The sequence below is a fragment of the Lacerta agilis genome, chromosome 14 (assembly GCF_009819535.1).
Source record: "Lacerta agilis isolate rLacAgi1 chromosome 14, rLacAgi1.pri, whole genome shotgun sequence".
Lineage (NCBI taxonomy): Eukaryota > Metazoa > Chordata > Lepidosauria > Squamata > Lacertidae > Lacerta > Lacerta agilis.
Window position 1 is genome coordinate 20,010,345 of NC_046325.1, and position 18,685 is coordinate 20,029,029.

General features: G+C 43.3%; 1 protein-coding gene across 1 annotated transcript; it reads right to left on the reverse strand.

The window, feature by feature from the left end:
• Positions 1-3,652: 3,652 nt before the first annotated feature.
• On the reverse strand, positions 3,653-14,710 carry LOC117057572 (vomeronasal type-2 receptor 26-like). The gene is made up of 6 exons (XM_033168417.1): positions 14,595-14,710; positions 10,262-10,553; positions 8,002-8,862; positions 6,282-6,509; positions 5,348-5,474; positions 3,653-4,563 (listed from the first exon to the last, which is right to left on the reverse strand). The coding sequence occupies exons 1-6, from the start codon at positions 14,708-14,710 to the stop codon at positions 3,653-3,655; spliced, it is 2,535 nt and encodes an 844-aa protein (XP_033024308.1).
• Positions 14,711-18,685: the final 3,975 nt, after the last annotated feature.

Genomic DNA, 18,685 nt, shown 5'->3' on the forward strand with positions numbered 1-18,685 from the left:
GACTAGAACCTATAATGTTCTTATTCAGAATTGTAAAAGGAAAACTGTTTAAAGGTCAGGAGGATATTGCTCTTTATCTAAATGGAATTGGGGTGGTTTTTTTTGTCATTCTATGCTTTCTTTATTTTTACACTTTTGTATTCTGTGTGTGCAATGACTGTAACTTATTTTATAAAGCTACCTTTGCTCCCCAGACCCTCAACGCTTGCCTTAAACACTTTAGTTTTTTTTCTACAGCTCAACTCAAGAAGCCAGTGTTTCAAGGCTGTAGTTATCCCAGTGCCTGAAAAAAAGACAAGAAAAGCAAAGAGTTATTAAGACCTTACACAAATGGTTCCATCAACACTGGCAGAGGTTCTTCTGTGAAAGGTAGTAAACTGGTGACGATGCCAGCATGATAAGCCACACCACCAATGATGAGGTCTCCTGACTGGTGATATGTGTGAAGTGGAGAGTGTGGATAAAGGATACTGCACTGAACAGTGCGAGCCTTGCATACCATGTGAGGAAACAGTGCCAGCAGCAAGAGCACCAAAACTACCATCCTCAATACAAGACAAATCTTTCCTCTGCACATAAAGTCCCCCCACGTTTATAGCACCACAACTACAGCTTCTGTGGTTAAAACTTCATGATTTGAACGTTTTACATTTTCCTGATAAGACTGAAGCCTGGAATAGCTGCAAACCTTCCCCTGTTCCCAGTCCTTCTCCCCAGCTCTGAATTGTACTGGGTATATTTATGACATCCTTCACAGTTTTCGGTCTTTGTTTTGTTAACGGCCATGCAAATTCCACAGAGGTTTGGATGAATATCAGAACTAATTACTGTCCTTTAATTGAGAAGTCAATTGTTAAATTAAATGTAATTGTTCAGTTAAAATTGGAGAGTCCCTGTGCAAATGAACAAAGTTGTTTGTCTCATACTCTGGAAAGTTTTTTGTGGTTTTTTTTTTGACACAGGTGTTCTCTTTCAGTTAGGAAAGGAAGGGGCAAAAAGGTTTGAAATGAGAAAGACAAGGACACTATTTTCAAAATAACCACCACCACCACCACCACCACCACCACCAATGTTTCCTGTTGACATTAGCTCAGCCTCTCCTACATTGAAGTCATTATTCTCTCCCCCCCCCACACACAACAACGGCCATTTTGTATTATATGATGTCCCCAATGCGGCCACTTTGTGATACACCATGTCAGCCATTTTGTGACTGGTGCCCAGAGCACTTTTTAAAAATTCCAAATGTTTCCACTGGCTTCAAAAAGGTGTTGACAGCTGGAAAGGGAAAAAGGGGGGGGGGGTTGGTAACCAGGCCCTGTGTTAACTATTAAGAGACATGGTCAAATAGGGTTCCCATATTTCAAAAAGTAAAAACCAGGACACTTCAAAATTGTTGAGCTTGCTGAAGATGCAGGACAAACCTCCACTTCCCAGAAATCCCCCTGAACGTCACTTCCACCTTTGAAATCCCAGTAATGTCAAGGAAAATCTGGACGTATGGCAGCCTTATGGTCAGATGGTCATCTAACCTCCCACCAGCACATCCTGGGAAACTTCCAGTGCATCCCACATGATTGCTCCCAGCATTGTCAGCAGAACACTGAGACCTTGGGGTGGGTGGGAGGCTGCACTCACTACAAACTAACTGGACTGATACTTCTCCTTTGAGTGTCTGAATCTTTACAGTGATTAAAACAAAAGCTCAGGTGCCTGCTCTGACAAATTGGCAAGGCATATTGTGGGTAAAGCTGCTCTTATTCATACTGAACCTCTCTTGATACAAGTCCTGTGTAGATGTCTGGAGCAACATCTAATCATTTTGTGTGGGATCATTTTTCAGATAATGAAGCCTCTGGATGTGGACACAGTGCTTTGGTACAGAGGATTGGCCTGTTACCTACATGTTTAAACATTTCCCTTTAGAAAGTGTAACTGTTGATTCTCCCGATTCACTCAAGAACTTTTGATACCACAGACCATGGCATCCAACTGAATTGACTCTGAAATGCAGAGTCTGTTACAGAAAGTATCACTGGCGGGTTCTGCTCATGTTTGAACAGTTGGTTTCATTTTGTCTCCATTCTTTGTAATATACGCATGAAGTAAGGGTATACATAGGATTCACAGGAATCACAAATGCCAGGCTGTATCAATGTGATTTGGAAAGATTAAACAGGATTCCCCCTCCCCAATTTCAATGAGAGAAGTAGGGAATACCTTCACCATGGAGGGTATTCCACAGATGGCATGCCCCCTTGAAAAGACTATCATGGGTCAATGCCAACCAGGCAGCTGCCCCTAATGGTAGCACCATCAACAAAGCTGCACCTTCCGATTGCAGAGTGCCAAATGGTTGATACTGAGGAAGGCACACTTTTAAGTACTTAGATCCCAGGCCATTTAGGACTTTATATGCTAGTACTAACACCATGAATTAAGCCCAATAGCTCATTGGCTGCCATTTTACTGTTTTCAGGACCAGTGACACATTATCCCATCAGGCTTCCCACTTACCAACCTAGCAGATGCATTCTGTAATAGTTGAGGTCTCTGCACCATCTTCAAGGTAGGTCCCACATAAGCACATTGCAGTAGATGAGACGGGAAGTCACCACAGCACAAACAACTGAAGTCAAGCTTTCCAGATGCAGAGACGGCTGTAGCTGGTGAATCCTTATTTTATTTTTTTCATACACTTTATCCCATTTGCAGGGAAACCACTGAAGCTATCCTTCTACAATTGATACACTTTTGACAAAAGGGATTTATTTCCATATATCTTGTACAAGTCAAAAGTGTATTAAGAATTGCATGTCAAGGCCCCATGACCCTGTCGCTCCCTAGCTGATGAATATCCAGACAAGATAGCAACTTATAATTTGGTTCAAATAGGCCACAACTTTATTGATTACAGATGCGAATGGCTATAATCCTCCCCACCTGTCCTCAGATTGTGAACATGGATGTGGCCAGGCTACATCGCTGCCTGACTGTTGAAGGTCTAATAATTTAACATTTGGATAGCTTTTATTCTCCTGTACACACTTATTTTGCAAATTATTTTGCAAAATGGTTGAATTTGAAAACACAGAAAATGAGTGAATCTTACTTTTATATATTTATTAAATTTATATACTTCATCAGACTGTCACAGAGTGGTTTATGGTATAAAAATACATTTCTAACATCTGGTATTTTGATAAGATCACATAAATATTATATTATAATTTGGTGTTCATCACAGCCTTTTTCTTCCCAAACACTTAATCCCCTTAACAGGCTAGTTTCTTGTTTATACTAGTGATGTGGCTGCTGGTGATGTGGTGGTCATTGGCCTGGTATGATTAGCTTTTCCTTTTTGGCATTTCCAACCTACCACCAGGTTTGGTGGGCATAGTATGTAAGTGAATATATGTTGATGTAACGTACTTTACTTGATACATTGTATCCATTTAGGAAGATTCTTGGATCACTTTTCCATTGGAAATTTTAAATTAGAGGAAATTGATGGAATTTGAGTGAATATTTGTCCAGGTCACATTTTAGGAAAAAACCTCTTGAAAATATTCTGCAGTGTAGACACAATGTATAAGAGGCACACACACAAAGCAGCTTCTGTGCTATATTTAAATCTTATTTAAATCTATATTCAAATCATTCTGCCTTTCCTCTTCATTAGATGTTCCTTGTTGTTCAGCTCAGACCTCAACAGAATAATGAAACATTTTGGGAAAAAGATGCATCCTAGCAATCCAGCACTGGAGGCTAAGATACAGAAGATCTCCACAGCAACCATGTATTTTCCCTTGGTGCTTAAGTAGGTTGGAACAAAGGATAACCAAACACTGCAAAAGACCAACATACTGAAAGTGATGAACTTTGCTTCATTGAAACTGTCAGGCAACTTCCTGGCAAAAAAGGCCACAGTGAAGCTGGCAACTGCCAGGAAGCCCATGTAGCTCAGGACACTGTAAAACATAGTCACAGACCCTTCGTTACATTCCAAGACAACTTCTTTAGTCACTGAGTGCATGTCCACATCTGGGAAGGGGGGAGAGGTTGCCAACCACACGGCACAGATACCAGTTTGAATAACAGAGCAGAAAAGCACAATGGAATTAGCTAGCCTTTTCCCTACCCATTTCCTCATCCTAGATCCAGGTTTGGTGGCTACGAAAGCCAGGACCACTGTGGTAGTTTTGGCCAACACACAAGAAACAGCCACGGAGAAGATGATGCTAAAAGCAGTTTGTCGGAGGAGACACAGCATCTCCTGTGGTTTCCCAATGAATAGCAGTGCACAAAGGAAGCAGAGCAGGAGAGAGATTAGGAGAGTATAGGTGAGGTTCTGGTTGTTAGCTTTGACGATGGGAGTGTCATGGTGTTTTATAAATATTCCTAGCACCAGAGCAGTGGTGAAAGAAAAGGCTAGAGCAAAACAGGTTAAGCCAAGTCCTAACAGTCCCCCATATGACAAATAGGTTACAGACTTGGGAATACATAAATCCCGACTTTTGCTTGGATACTTTTCATCAGCACATTTAATGCAGTCGTTCATGTCTGCAATAGAAAAGCCAAGATCTTTATTTTACAAATACACCATAACATTTCAACACGATGGATAAAATTGTTTCTTTCACACAGTTGAAATGGTTTGTACAAATTTATATATGTTCAGTGCTGGTACTGTCAAATGTAGATTAGAGCTTCAAAGATATTAAGCAGCATTGTTAGTACTAAAAACAATGATGTATTAAGCAGCCTAAGATTACAGTGCCGACCTACCAGTAAATGTGGCAGAAGACCCATGACCATTAAAGGGGAAACTTTTGTTCATCTCCTACAGCATCTAAGGAGTGTTTAAAGAAAGACCAAAGTAAAGTACTGTATGTTGAAGTGCCATTCAGAAAAACATGAATGATAGCTGCTAAAGCAAAATATAGCTGCAAATTTCTCTATCAATGGGCTTTTCTTAAGAACAAAACAAAACAGACAATTTGTAGTTTATAGCCAAGGAGCAACACTAATTTGAGAATCCCGATTTTGAGGTGCAGCACAATAACATGTTTGAATGGTGCTTTCTTTGGTGAGATATCAGCAGAGCAGCACTACTAATAATGCATTGCAATTTTAATTGAATTAATTAATCACCAGGTCCAAATGATACCACATGGACCAGATTCTCCCTAAGCTGCAGCTTCTTCTTAGATCCAGTTCACCAAACCATTTAACAAAACCTATCAATCAAAGGACAAAAATGTAACCTTGAAGCATTCACAGTTATAAGCACACTCCTCTGGATGACACCCATTCTTTTGATAAACCTAAATAATATATTTCATACCTCCCTGGTTGGAAATCTCTCCTTCTGGGCAAGGGATGCAATCATAGCAGCAAGATGCCTCCGACTCCCTCCCTTTCTTCCTAAAACCAGGATGGCAACTCTCTGTACAGACAGAAACAGGCTGTGCCTAATGAGAAAAAAAAATAGTTTGAAATTATTAACCATATTTAGTCCCGCCCCCCCCCCCCAGACTCTCTATAGCAGGAAGGCATCACATTCATGTATGAATGGGTTCAATCTTACAATTCAAAGCTTGTATATACTGCAGTATTATGCCTATATTTATAATACATTATTTATTTTTTTGCTATTCATTTTTCCATGCCAAACTGTATAACAAAAGTAATATTGATTAAGTTATAAATGTAAACATAAGCAAAAATTACCCCCATCTGCTCATGAACAGTATTTCAGAATTCAAATTATATTTATTTAAAACACAATGTATTTCACAAATAGGATTAAGAACCTTCCTTTTTAAATAGTATTCAACATACTACAATGCATCATATTATTTTTTTCATTTACAAGTTCATTGTTTTCTATAAAAATTACTCTGTTATTTTTCGAAACAAAATAAAAAATAAAAAATTCCTTCCAGTAGCACCTTAGAGACCAACTAAGTTAGTTCTTGGTATGAGCTTTTGTGAGCATGCACACTTCTTCAGATACACATTTTTATTTCGTGTGCATGCACACAAATGCTGTTATTTTTATCTACATTCACTTCTCGGATATTTGACAGATTTTGGAAAACTGATTGGGTGATACCCAATTTGCTTCAATTTATCGCGCAGTACAGAAGGCTAGTTTCTAACATAATTGTTAAAAGAGAGCTCACAATTGTTCATAGAAATTTGCTTTGCACTTCCAAGCAGAGGCAATACTATTCAAAAATGGGAGATTTCCAAAGCTGCCAACATTCAGATCCTACCTGGTTAAACCACTTGTGCCATGTGATGGCATCTTCATTTATGGTCAGCACTCGGTCTGAAGGACTGTCAGGATCCACAGTCCCAATTTTCACTCTGTGAAAGGTTTGATTTGAGGAAACTATCCAATTGATAACATCGAATTCTGCTAATAATTCCAAATTTTGGTCAAAAGAAATCCTGTTCCCGGCACTGTTGTTAAATGAGACACTTCTCAAAAATTGATGGAGCTAGATTGTAAAGGAAAAGCCAATAATTTAAGAAAGTCTAGAGATGGGTTTTGCAAATTAAGGTCTAATAGTGGCATCAGAATGCTGCCATGGAATGGGGCAGAGGAATCACTATGTGAATCCACAAAATTACATAAATGTAGACTGCTCAAGCTGTAAGTTTAGAGACCACAAAGAGGAAAGACAGTCTGAAGATTTCAGCTAGTGCAGAAATTAGTGGCCAGGTTGCTCAGTGGAGCATGACGGTTTGAGCATATTATCCCAATCCTGGCCTGACTGCACTGGCTGCCAATTAGTTTCCAGGTCCAATTCAAAGTGTGTTAAATTGCTCAGGATCCCAATACCTCAACAACCGCTTCTCTCCATAGGTGTAAAGGTAAAGGACCCCTGGATGGTTAAGTCCAGTCAAAGTCGACTATGGGGTTGTGGCACTCATCTCACTTTCAGGCCAAGGGAGCCGGCGTTTGTCCACAGACAGCTTTCTGGGTCATGTGGCCAGCACGACTAAGCCGCTTCTGGTGCAACGGAACACTGAAACCATAGCTGCACACTGAAACGCTGTTTACCTTCCTGCCAGAGCGGTACCTATTTACCTACTTGCACTTTTGGGGGCGCTTTCAAAATGCTAGGTTGGCAGGAGCTGGGACAAGCAACGGGAGCTCACTCCATCACGGGGATTCTAACCACTGACCTTCTGATCGGCAAGCCCAAGAGGCTCAGTGGCTTAGACCACAGCTCCACCCACGTCCCATATGAACCTAACTGGACCCTGAGATCATCATCTGAGGCCCTTCTTTGTGTTTCTCCTCCATGAGAGGTCTAGAAGGTGGCAACATGAGAATGGGCCTTTGTTGCAGTGGTTCCCTGTTTGTGGAATGCTCTCACCAGGGAGGTTTGGCTGGTGCTTCATTATATACCTTTAGGTGCCAGGCAAAAGCATTCCTCTTCAACCAGACCTTTGGCTGATTGACACCTGATGCCTTTTTAAATGTTTTGTGTAGGGATGTATTTTGTGTTTTTTATATTGTAATTTTATGTTGTGAACTGCCCTTAGATCTACAGGTATAGGAAAGTATACAAATTTAATAAACAATAAATTATAATAATTTGATAGCAGCCAACACCAACTATCTGAGAAAGTCATGTTATGCCATAAATTTTTACAGCGTTTTCTAGGGGCTACAGAGAGGTTCCTCCTAGCCTACTGTAGTTACAGAATGTCATTTGGATTGCCAAGCTCTGCAGCAAAGTTGCTATTCCATTTGCAGCTCCCCCAAAAAAAAAAACCCAAGTATTTGTGCTTGATAAATTGCACATGTTTATAAACACCCTATAATTTTACTTTTCTATAGCTTTAATATGATTTTGAGAGAAAGAGTAATGACAATGTGAGCACAGGAAGAATATGAGGGATAGGTTTCTACACTGTTTGGGGGCCTTTGTGAGACCTAAGATACCATGCAAAGTTATATGATGATGTTCAGGCCTTTACCTGCCACATCTGGAGATTCTGAAGCTTCGAAACCCTTCCATCCACTGTTGCACTGTGTTTTACTCTAGACAAGGCCCTGGCATGCAAAGCATGGGCCACGGCATAGACAGCATTGTAGATGTTGTAACTATGACCAGTCATGCTCACTTCAAAAAAAGTTCCAGGAAGGTTCTGCAGTTTCTCATCACCAGTACAAATGTATCCATCTACGCTCTCCAAAACAGTATTTGAGAATACACAGCCAAAAGCCTGCTGCCAGAAGTCTTTGATAAAACTGTCTCTTTTTGTCCTGGAAGGATTGATGCTCTCAACAAATGGCTTGAACGCTGGTAGGTCAGTGGTGTGAATTGCAAAAGAGAGAGCACCAAAGATTATATCTGTATCCCAATTCTTTTGAAAGGCCAATGAAGTGAGCTCCATCTGGGCTGTCAGTATCCACACTTTACCTCTTGATATATTTGTCTCATGTTCCTCTTTTGACAGATATGGAAACCATCTCAGATACATCATAGCATTAGATTCTCCATAAAACACTATTACATTGGCTTTGCTGTCCATGGCTTTAGCGTGTATTTTTGACCCATGTTCTAACTTATCATCAAATTCAGTGAAAGAAATTGAAAAGGGGAGCACTTCTATGAAGGCAAAACAAATACCATTCTGGGAGAACAGTGAAACTGCAATTTGTACAAATCTCTCTCCATTGTCTGTGTCCATAACAATGGCCCCAATCCATATCCAACCAAAATGCAGTAATAAAGATAGCATCCCTGAATACTGAAGGGTTTCCTTAGGGGTCATCTGGAAGAAAGCAAGTCCTGGGGCTTTATCATTCATCACTGGAGCAGAACCATACACGAGCTGAACAGAGATGAAGATTTAAGAGGGAGAGATAGGTATAGCAATTTATAAAATGTTGTTTCATGTGTAGTGGTCAATTAATTCTGTGGTCTGGAAACTCAGGCCTAGGGATCAAATGCAGCTTTCTAGGCCTCTTTATCTGTGCCTCAGAACTCTCCCCAGGCCATACCTGTCACTGGCCCTGCTTCTTACAATGAGTGTTTTTGACTAGCTAGAGTGAGTCAATCTATGATAATGCCTCTTTGTCTCGAAGCTAGCCTACACTACAAAGTTAAACTTTAAATTCATTGACCCACCGACTTCTTATTCTTTCCCAGCCCACCACCACCATGTGGCCCTCAGAATTTTGCCTACAAGAATATAAAGCCCTTTGGTTGTATAAGGTTCTCCAGCCCTGACATTAAGACAACCTTATAAAGTTAGTGGTTATTATCCCATGCTAAGGATACAGGGCTGACCAAGAGACAATAGGGTCTAACCAAAGTCCTTTTATGGTTGGGATAGGAACTTCTTTCCTCAAAACTCATGCTCTTTCACAAGCAGTCAGAAACACCTGTTTTTCAAAAGATATAAATACGTATGTGTACATTGGTGGTCCAACACAGAGTTTAAAAAGGTAAAGGTACCCCTGACCGTTAGGTCCAGTCGCAGATGACTCTGCGGTTGCACGCTCATCTCGCTCTATATAGGCCGAGGGAGCCGGTGTTTGTCAGCAGACAGCTTCCGGGTCATGTGGCCAGCAAGACTAAGCCGCTTCTGGCAAACTGGAGCAGCGCACAGAAACGCCATTTACCTTCCTGCCAGAGTGGTACCTATTTATCTACTTGCACTTGACATGCTTTCGAAATGCTAGGTGGGCAGGAGCTGGAACTGAACAACAGGAGCTCACCCCATCACAGGGATTCAAAATGCCAACCTTCCAATCGGCAATTCCTAGGCTCTGTGGTTTAGACCACAGCACCACCTGCATCCCTAACCCAGAGTTTACGACAATGTATTATACTGTGCAATGCCTACATACAGGAGACCTTGCACAATTGTATCCACATATGTCTCATACCCTAAACAAATGTCCCATTTTATGAAAAATTGGTGTCTGGATTCTTTGGAATGTTCCAGGCATTGTGCTTGAACCCCAGTATTTCCCCAACGCTTGCTCTGTCCCTGATGTGCTTCCTTTGCACTCTGAAATCTTTTCTATTCCACAAAACATTCAAAAGCATGAAAAAGCAATGTTTTTGGTTCTATGATGAATTCTAATTCTAATTATTATTTATGTACATCCATTAAAAATCCAAGCATTAACCAGTATATACATCTGAAATAAATAAATAAATAAGTAAATTATATTAATTCTGCACTATTCACACATACAAATGAGCATGTGTGCCATACCTACCTGTGGAATCTTATAGATATCAAGGATATTTGCCATTGCAACAGATATTTTGGAGTCTAGTCCTCCAATCACTGCTGTCAGCTTATTCTGGATGTCACATTTGTAGTTTGGAACAAATCTCTTCAATGTAGATAAAAGAAGCATTGTAGAATGGTAGGTCTGCTTTGCCTTGAAATAGCTGTCATAGATGTGGAAGCCCAAGGTGATATTGGGTAGGATCAGAGGGTCCTCATTTATCTCATTCACTGCAAATGCCAAGGCCAGAATGTGTTGGTAATTCTTTGGCACTGCACTAGAATGAAAGTTGCATTCTGTATCAAACTATTCCACGTCTAAATAATAATAATAATAAACCCACTATGTTCTGCATCTTCCTCAGCATTATTATTATTTTATTATTACCATCTGGAGGTGGTTGGCAGATGGATGGCAGCTAACAGATTGAGGTTGAATCCTAACAAGACAGAAGTACTGTTCTTGGAGGACAGGCGGAGGGTAGGTGTGGGGGATTCCCTGGTCCTGAACAGGGGAACCGTTCAGGAGTCATTTTGGACTCACAGCTGTCCATCGAGGTGCAGGTCAATTCTATGTCCAGGGCAGCTGTCCACCAGCTCCATCTGGCATGCAGGCCGAGACCCTACCTGCCCGCAGACTGTCTCATTAGAGTGTTGCATGCCCTGATTATCTCCTGCTTGGAATACCACAATGTGCTCTATGTGGGGCCAGTGGTGGAGGAAACCGCCTGGCCACTTGGGGTGCCAAACCCAAAGGCACTCCCCCGGGGGGCAGGGTGTTGCTCCGTAGCACGCATGCGTCATGATGCACGATGCACAGCCGGCGGCTGCTTTCCTTCCCTTTTTTTTAAAGAGCTTTTTTCGGCGCTAGCCCAGGCAGAGGCGAGGGGCGGGCCAGCAAGGCATCATGCCTGTGGCTGGCATGACGCCTCGCTGGCCTGCCTCTCGACTTTGCGCTGCGGCTCTGCAGCCCAGTGCCGAAAAAAGCCCTTTTAAAGAAAGGGAAGGAAAGCAGGCGCTGGCCGGCTGAGCAAGCAAGCAAGCCAGCTGCCACCCAGCTGGGCTTGGCTTTGGAGTCGCTGATCGTGGGGGTGGGGCCCCAAGTGTCACTCCCCCCAGGGTGGTACCCGGGGCGGACCATCCCCAATGCCCTGCCCTTGCTCTGCCTCTGTGTGGGGCTACATTTGAAGTTGACTTGGAAATTACAACTAATCCAGAATGCGACAGCTAGACTGGTGACTGGGAGTGGCTGCCACGACCATATAACACCAGTCCTAAAGGACCTTCACTGGCTCCCATTACATTTAATAAGCACAATTCAGAGTGTTGGTGCTGACCTTTTGTCGGGGTGCGGGTGCTGGAGCTCCTCGTGCACAAACTTAGACTGCCCATGCACGAGGTACCAGTAGCGGGGAAAAGCGGCCAGCGTTCCACGTGCTTATGAGCACGGGCGCCGGCCAAGTCTCACAATCTGAAGGAAGCTGAGTAAGACGGAAAATGACTCCGAAGGTGTGTGAGTTCTTGAATGCCTTCTAACTAAAATAACGCCTCGGAAACTAATGGATGCCTCGAAAACCAAAGGACGCCCTGAATCTGAACCATGTAAACCAAACCAAGGACATTGCGTTGAAATAAAATTTTTAAAACCTTTACCCCCTTTTCCCCGAATGACGACAGACACCAGATCTTTCTTTTACGTCTTTGGCAAAACCCGCGTAGGCTCGTCTTGTGGCCCTAAGCTAAGTTTCCCTGAGCTCTAAGTCCCTGCGCGCCAATTCTTCCGCGATACTAAATTAATCTAAATCTAAACCGAATATCTTCCGCAATTCTAGCCCTAGGCTAAACCTAAAAACCTAACTAAGGCTAAACCGAAAATCTTCCGCGAACTAAACCTAACTAAAAGCAAAACCCATCCAACCCAACCAGCCCGCTCCCAAAATCCCCTAAACTAAACTTGACTTCAACTGAAAGAACTAAAGAAGAACGTGAATGAACGGAATGAACGTGCCTAAGCGGGGAGCCTCAGCCTTTTATTTGGGAACAAATGTGACATCACGATTGACACTCCAACCAATAAAACCACTGTTGCTGCCCTCCAAAAAGGCGGGAAGCAGGTTTAACGCCCATTGATAACTTCAAATATTGCCGGAACTATAAATAAAAGGCGGATTAATCTTATTGGTAAACCAACTGTTCATTCTTACTTTCACTTTTGCTTTCACGCGTAAGGATACTAAAAGTAGTTCTCAAAAACCCATTAAAACAAATGAACAACCGCGGATCTTTTAACGGATCCACGCAGCGTATTCCGACAACCTTTAAATCCCTAAATGGCCTCGGCCCAGTATACCTGAAGAAGCGTCTTCACCCCCATCGCTCTTCTGGATCCCTCACTGCAAGAAGTGAAGTTACAGGGAACCAGGCAGAGGGCCCTCTCAGTAGTGGGGCCCTCCCTGTGGAATGCCCTCCCTTCAGTTGTCAAGGAAATAAACAACTACAGTCATACCTTGGTTGTCGAATGCCCTGTGACTCAAATGTTTTGGTTCCCGAATGCCGCAAGCCCAGATGTGAGTGTTCCGGTTTGCAAACGTTATTTGGAATCCGAATGTTGGATGCTGCTTCTGTGGCTTCCGATTGAGTGCAGGAAGATCCTGTGGCCAATCAGAAGCCACCCCTTGTTTTCCGAATGTTTTCGGAAGTCGAATGGACTTCTGGAACGGATTCCGTTCGAGAACCAAGGTATGACTGTATCTGACTTTTAGAAGACATCTGAAGGCAGCCCTGTATTAGGAGGTTTTTAATGCTTCATGTTTTTATTATGTTTTTAGAAATGCTATAAGCTGCTCAGAGTGGCTGGGGAAACCCAGCCAAATGGGCGGGCTATAAATAAAATAATAATAATAATAATAATAATAATAATAATAATAATAATAATAATAATAATTACTAACCCTCAAATCCACAGACTAAATGCAGTGAGGATTGCACATAAATGTTTTTCAGCTGACAGATAAAAGTTGCAGAAGCCCTTGGAAAACACAGCAAAACCTAAATCCCATTTCTCCTGTGGGATTACTGTCACCATCTCTACCAGTCAAGAGTTTTCATAAATTATTTCCACTATGTTAGAACCATTTTTTCAGGGTTGGGCAGAATAAATAACACAACCATGGGGAGGAGAAATAAAGTCCACCATACCTACTTCTCTTGCTGGTGCACATCCACCATTCCAACCTTGGATTGCACTCCTAATTGACTTTAAATAACATCTTAAGAAAAATAGTGCACTCCTAATGCACTATTTTTCTTAAGATGTTATTTAAAGTCAATCCTTGTCCTCAATAACACATACACACTTCTACAAATGTATACACATATGTCATCCTTTTTGGAGGGGAATCTTGTGTATGGAGTAACAAAGTGCTATGAGGATGTTGAACTTCCACTAAAGGGAGATTAACAACAGACCGCAGACTGAATTTTAGATAAAAAGAATGCCTCTATATTTTATTACAAAATAGAAGGATGTTAATTAATATGTACAACAGGTAAAAAGGGGTATGAGAAGAGGGAATCTTTGGAAGGAACTTTTAAAGGGGGCAATTTTGGAACTCACTTGGAAAGATGTATCCTAAACGTTTTACAACCTATATTTCCATTCTTTACTTTGCTGCCTATTTTGTGATTTTAAATCTCTTATGAGGTTCTCTCACCAAATAGTACTTGCCCCAAACTTGGCTCTTGGCATCAAAAGAAATTCTCCCTCTTTATACTTTTTTCCTTGAACCAACATTAAATAGGCTCCCCTACCCTTCCCCTTTTGTTACACTTACACCTTCTGTTCATGAGACTATCTAGTCTGAGTTATTGTTCACTTCCTCTGCCATGCTTCAATAGACCCTTGCACTGCAAACTCATGTGCAGAATGACGATTCTGAGTGTTGAACACTAAGGGATACACTTTAAAGTAGGGTTTCTTGATAACATGAGTCTAATTTGCCCCATGCTAAGATAGCAGAACAGAAGTGTGAGAATAGAAAGAAGTGAGACATACAACGGAGCAAAGAAATCACAGCATAATTTTTGTAACACAGCCAAGGAAAGTACCATGAGAAGATATAGTGAAGAGAAATAAAATAGCTTCTGAAGACTTAAATGTATCCCACAGGTGGGCTTTTTGCACTTCTGCATTCTATTAATGTATTACATTTTTGTATATCTAAGACAAGAAGCCACTGTTTATAGACTGTAGTTCTACCACTGCTCATTTCAGTGACAAAATACACAGAGATTAAAACAAATAAAGAATAAGTGCTTACAAGAAATCTTCAAGCAATGCTGGTGGAGGCTCTTCAGTGAAAGCTATTGACCTGTCGAAAAAGCTACCATGAGTTGCAATGCCACCAATGATGAGGTCTCCTGACTGATGGTACATGTGTTGTGGGTGACGTGGACCACAAACCCTACATTTCGCAGCATGCGATTTCCATAACTTGTAAGGTAGCAGTGCCAGCAGGAAGACCACTGAAACCACCATCCTCACTGCAAAGCTAATTTTATTTTTTACACAGAAATTTTGCTATTTTCTTTTACAACACTATATATAGTGTCTCCATGACTAACAGCCTTCTTTACTTGAGCCTTGGAGTGAATAATAGAAACTATTAGAGATCACACTGGAGGACTGTTTCTGCCCCCAGTCCCTTTTCCCTGCCCCACATGGTGCTGGGTATATTTATAACAGTCTTGGTTGCCTTTCCTTAACAGTGTTTGCTGTTAATCTTGTTTGTGGCCCATGAATCCCACAGGGAGCTGGACAAGAAGAATGAATTACCAGGCATTTGATAGTAATTAAAGAGGGAGGTAATCACAGGTTCCAGTCTTGGGGTTCCTAATGGAATTGTTAAATAAATTATGTTTGCCACATCTGAAAATGTGTTTGGAATGGTATACAAGTGGAAAAAATGACACCAGAAATAATGCTGTGCTCTGGAGCTAAAGACAAAATAAACTTCTTTTGTGATAGAAGTAGCCTTCTTGCTGCCTCAGTTGAGCAGCTCTTTTATTGAGATTTAACTTTACTAAGCTACTCCTTATACTGTGTAGAATACAATGGCATTTAGGTATTAGGAAAATAGCAAGGCATCAGATAAATGCCTCCCAACCACCAACAGCCCATGCTTTTACTTAAGGCTTTAGTAAAACCTCCAGTTAAACAATTTTTGAAAACATTTAAAAGAAGAGTTAAGAACATCTAGAATACAGGAAATCAAAAAGAGTCTCAAAAAATCAGCCTTCAGAGGAAGAAGCTTGCAGGACAGAACCCTTCAGAAAACCCTTTGTTGTAGACAATGAACTGAAGGCTGCTTAAAAATACATATGTTAGTGAAAATAACAACAACAACAACAACAACAACAACAAAATCAGGGGATTCTTCCCCATGAGTATATTAGTAAAAACTGCATACAAAATGATTTTTATTAGTATAAATATTTAAAGTAAGTTTTTTTTAATGAGAAGACAACCATCATGACCTAGTGAACATGGTGTTAATCTGAGTTGAGTCAGTGTAATTGGCTATTGATCTGAAAGGTGGGGAATGAAACTCTCAAAGCTATCCCCCTTTTCGTTAAAGAAACAGCAGCCTATTAAACAGTCTGAATTATAATAACTGAGTTGAGAGTTGTTGTTTTTACATTGTATTCTTTTCATTAAGCATAACCACCCATTTTTAATAATTGTTCTGTAAAATTGAAATAAATATTTGATTAATTCACTTTCAAAAAGAAGTGTCTATGCTCTTTTAGAACCACACTTAAATTACCACAGCTACTGGTGGATGAAAAGAAGATTTTTAGTGTCAAGTACCAACCTATGTCCCAAATGTATCATTGCACCTAGAGGCTAATCTTCCCACGATAGAATTACAGATCTGGTACAGGACACTTAACTATTGGCTTCACCTAAACTCAAATCCCCCTGTTCTAATATCCCTGTTGCTGCAAGATTGTCACAAGAGTGCCTGGTCTAAAATTGTCTATCAAAAACTTCACTCTTGTGGCTTATCACCACAACAGCAACTCACTTTGGGTTTTAGTAAAGCAAACAGTCTAATTTGTTTGCGCCTAAATGATATCAAGCGCCAGGACAACTTGGCCACAATAAGGAAATTTTGCCCATGGTATGACTATTTTCCACCTTCCCATTCAACTCTCTGGCACCCTATCTGCATAACCTAGCAATTGTAAAACATAGATGCACTTTTACTCTCACAAGATTGAATGTATTGCCCTTGGCTGTACTTGAGGGATGACTCCAACAGTTTCCACACAAAAACCGCTTATGTCCCTGTGGGGATGGCAGTACTGAATTGGTGACACATGCTCTTCTGGCTTGCACTCTTTATAAAGACTAAGGAATGAGGTTATCACCCCTCTTTATTGTTGATTCTTGTGATGGCCTGGGAGTCAGACTCTGATGCTGAACCTGAGGGATCCCAGCCTGCACAGGATTCCCCGCCTCCAGAACCAGCTGAGCCGGGGCCAGGGCTTGAGCCTGAAGGATCCCCACCTGTGCTGGATCCCCAGGTGCAGGCATCAGCAGAGTCTGCTCTGGCTCCTGATGGGAGGGAGGACCCATTGCCTGCAGGTGCTCCACTCCCAGCCTCTTCAGAGGAAGCTGAGGCATCCCCTGGGTCCAGTAACCCACCAGCCTCTCCTGAGCTACAGAGGCTCAGGGCAGATAGGCGAAGGGAGTTAAGTGTCTGCAGGAGGAGTGCTCGCCTCCAGGCCCGGAGGAGAGGCGAGTCTCCGGAGGATCGGGACCGCCCTAAGCATAGGGCCAGATAAAAGCCAGCCAGACCCAGCCCAAGTTGCGTGAGCAACTTAGTTGCAAGCGTGTGCTCAACCTGCAACCTTGTGCCTGAACCTGCCTTGGACCTTGACCTGCTCCCTGCCTTGCTCCCCGCCGGATTGACCTCCTTTGGACCCCTAGACCCAGGACTGGACTTGGACCTCGCTTCATGGACAAACCCTTGGGGCCAGCACAGTTTGCTCACGCCGCACCCGCACTCCCCCTTCGCTGGGGTGCGTTCGGGAGGAACTAGTAGCCATGGCTGACCAGGCGGCTGCGCTAGTGGCATTGGCCCAGGAGAACCAGGCCTTGACCCACACCGTGCAGCAGCTTAGCAATGCGGTTACGGCGCTTCAGCAGCGTTTGGATGCCCTACCGGCTCCTGGGGCCGCCGCCCCAGCTCCTGGCAAGTACCCAGTGGCCCTGCCAGAGAAATTTGATGGGTCCCCAGCCAGCTTTCCCATGTTTCTCGCCCAGGCCAAGCTGTATATTCAGGGGCGAGCTCGGGATTTCCCTGACGACCGCACCAAGGTGCACTTCCTGATCAGCTTGCTGAAGGACCAGGCGGCCAAGTGGGCGTTGCCGCTGCTCCGGCAAGACTCCCCCTTGCTGACAGACTATACGGGGTTTTGCAATCATCTGGAAACCACGTTCGCCAACCCTCAGAAGGGGAGTCAAGCCAATCGGGCAATTCGGCGGTTGAAACAGGGCAAGTCCACAGTGGCCACCTACGCCACGGAATTTCGGCTGCTGGCGCAGGACTTGACCTGGAACGACTCTGCCCTGCGGGACCAGTATCTCGAGGGACTTTCAGACGAGATACTGGATCAGCTGGCCACGTTGGATCGCCCTGCCACACTGGATGCCCTCATCCAACGGAGTCTGCAGATAGACGATCGGTTGGAGGACCGTCGCCAGGCCCGGGGCCGCCGGCACTCCGGGCTCCCGGCGCCGGTGCTTCCCTGCAGTTCCGTGGCCAGAGCTGAGTCATTGGAGGAGCCGATGCAGCTCGGGGCAGCGCGGCCTCGCCTCTCCCCCTCGGAAAAGACTCGGCGTCGGGAGGGGAACCTGTGTCTCTACTGCGGTGGGAGTGGACACTACGCCCGAACCTGCCCTGAGAAACGCCAGCCGCAGGGAAAACTGCCAACCCCAGTAGCCGATGGCCCAGGCTACCTGGGGACCCAAGCATCGCATGATGGGCCCTCACCAGTGGAATTGCAACACCTCATGATACCGGTGCGTCTATACCCCCCCGGTGGGCCCTGGATTCTCACCCACGCTCTGGTGGATTCGGGGGCAACCCGCTCCTATATGGACTCTGCCTTCGCCACTCAGCATCAGGTGCCGCTTCAGAACAAGCCGGAACCAGTACAGGTGGAGGCAATTGACGGACGGCTCCTACGCTCGGGCGCTGTTACTCGGGAGACCCAGCCCTTGGTCCTGTGCTACCAGCAGCACCGGGAGGTGCGAACCCTGGACATTGCCACCATGCCCCGGTTTCCCCTGGTGCTTGGGATGGACTGGCTGGAGTCACACAATGTTCAGATCGACTGGGTC

What these genes read in the sequence shown, in the direction of transcription:
- LOC117057572 (XM_033168417.1), bottom strand. Translation starts at nt 14,710, where the DNA reads ATGTACCATCAGTCAGGAGACCTCATCATTGGTGGCATTGCAACTCAT. An exon ending in GCATTGCTTGAAGATTTCTT is followed by an intron (nt 10,554 to 14,594) that starts GTAAGCACTTAT and finishes CTTTCATTCTAG; the next exon opens with TGCAGTGCCAAAGAATTACC. An exon ending in AGAGATTTCCAACCAGGGAG is followed by an intron (nt 4,564 to 5,347) that starts GTATGAAATATA and finishes TTTCTATTGCAG; the next exon opens with ACATGAACGACTGCATTAAA.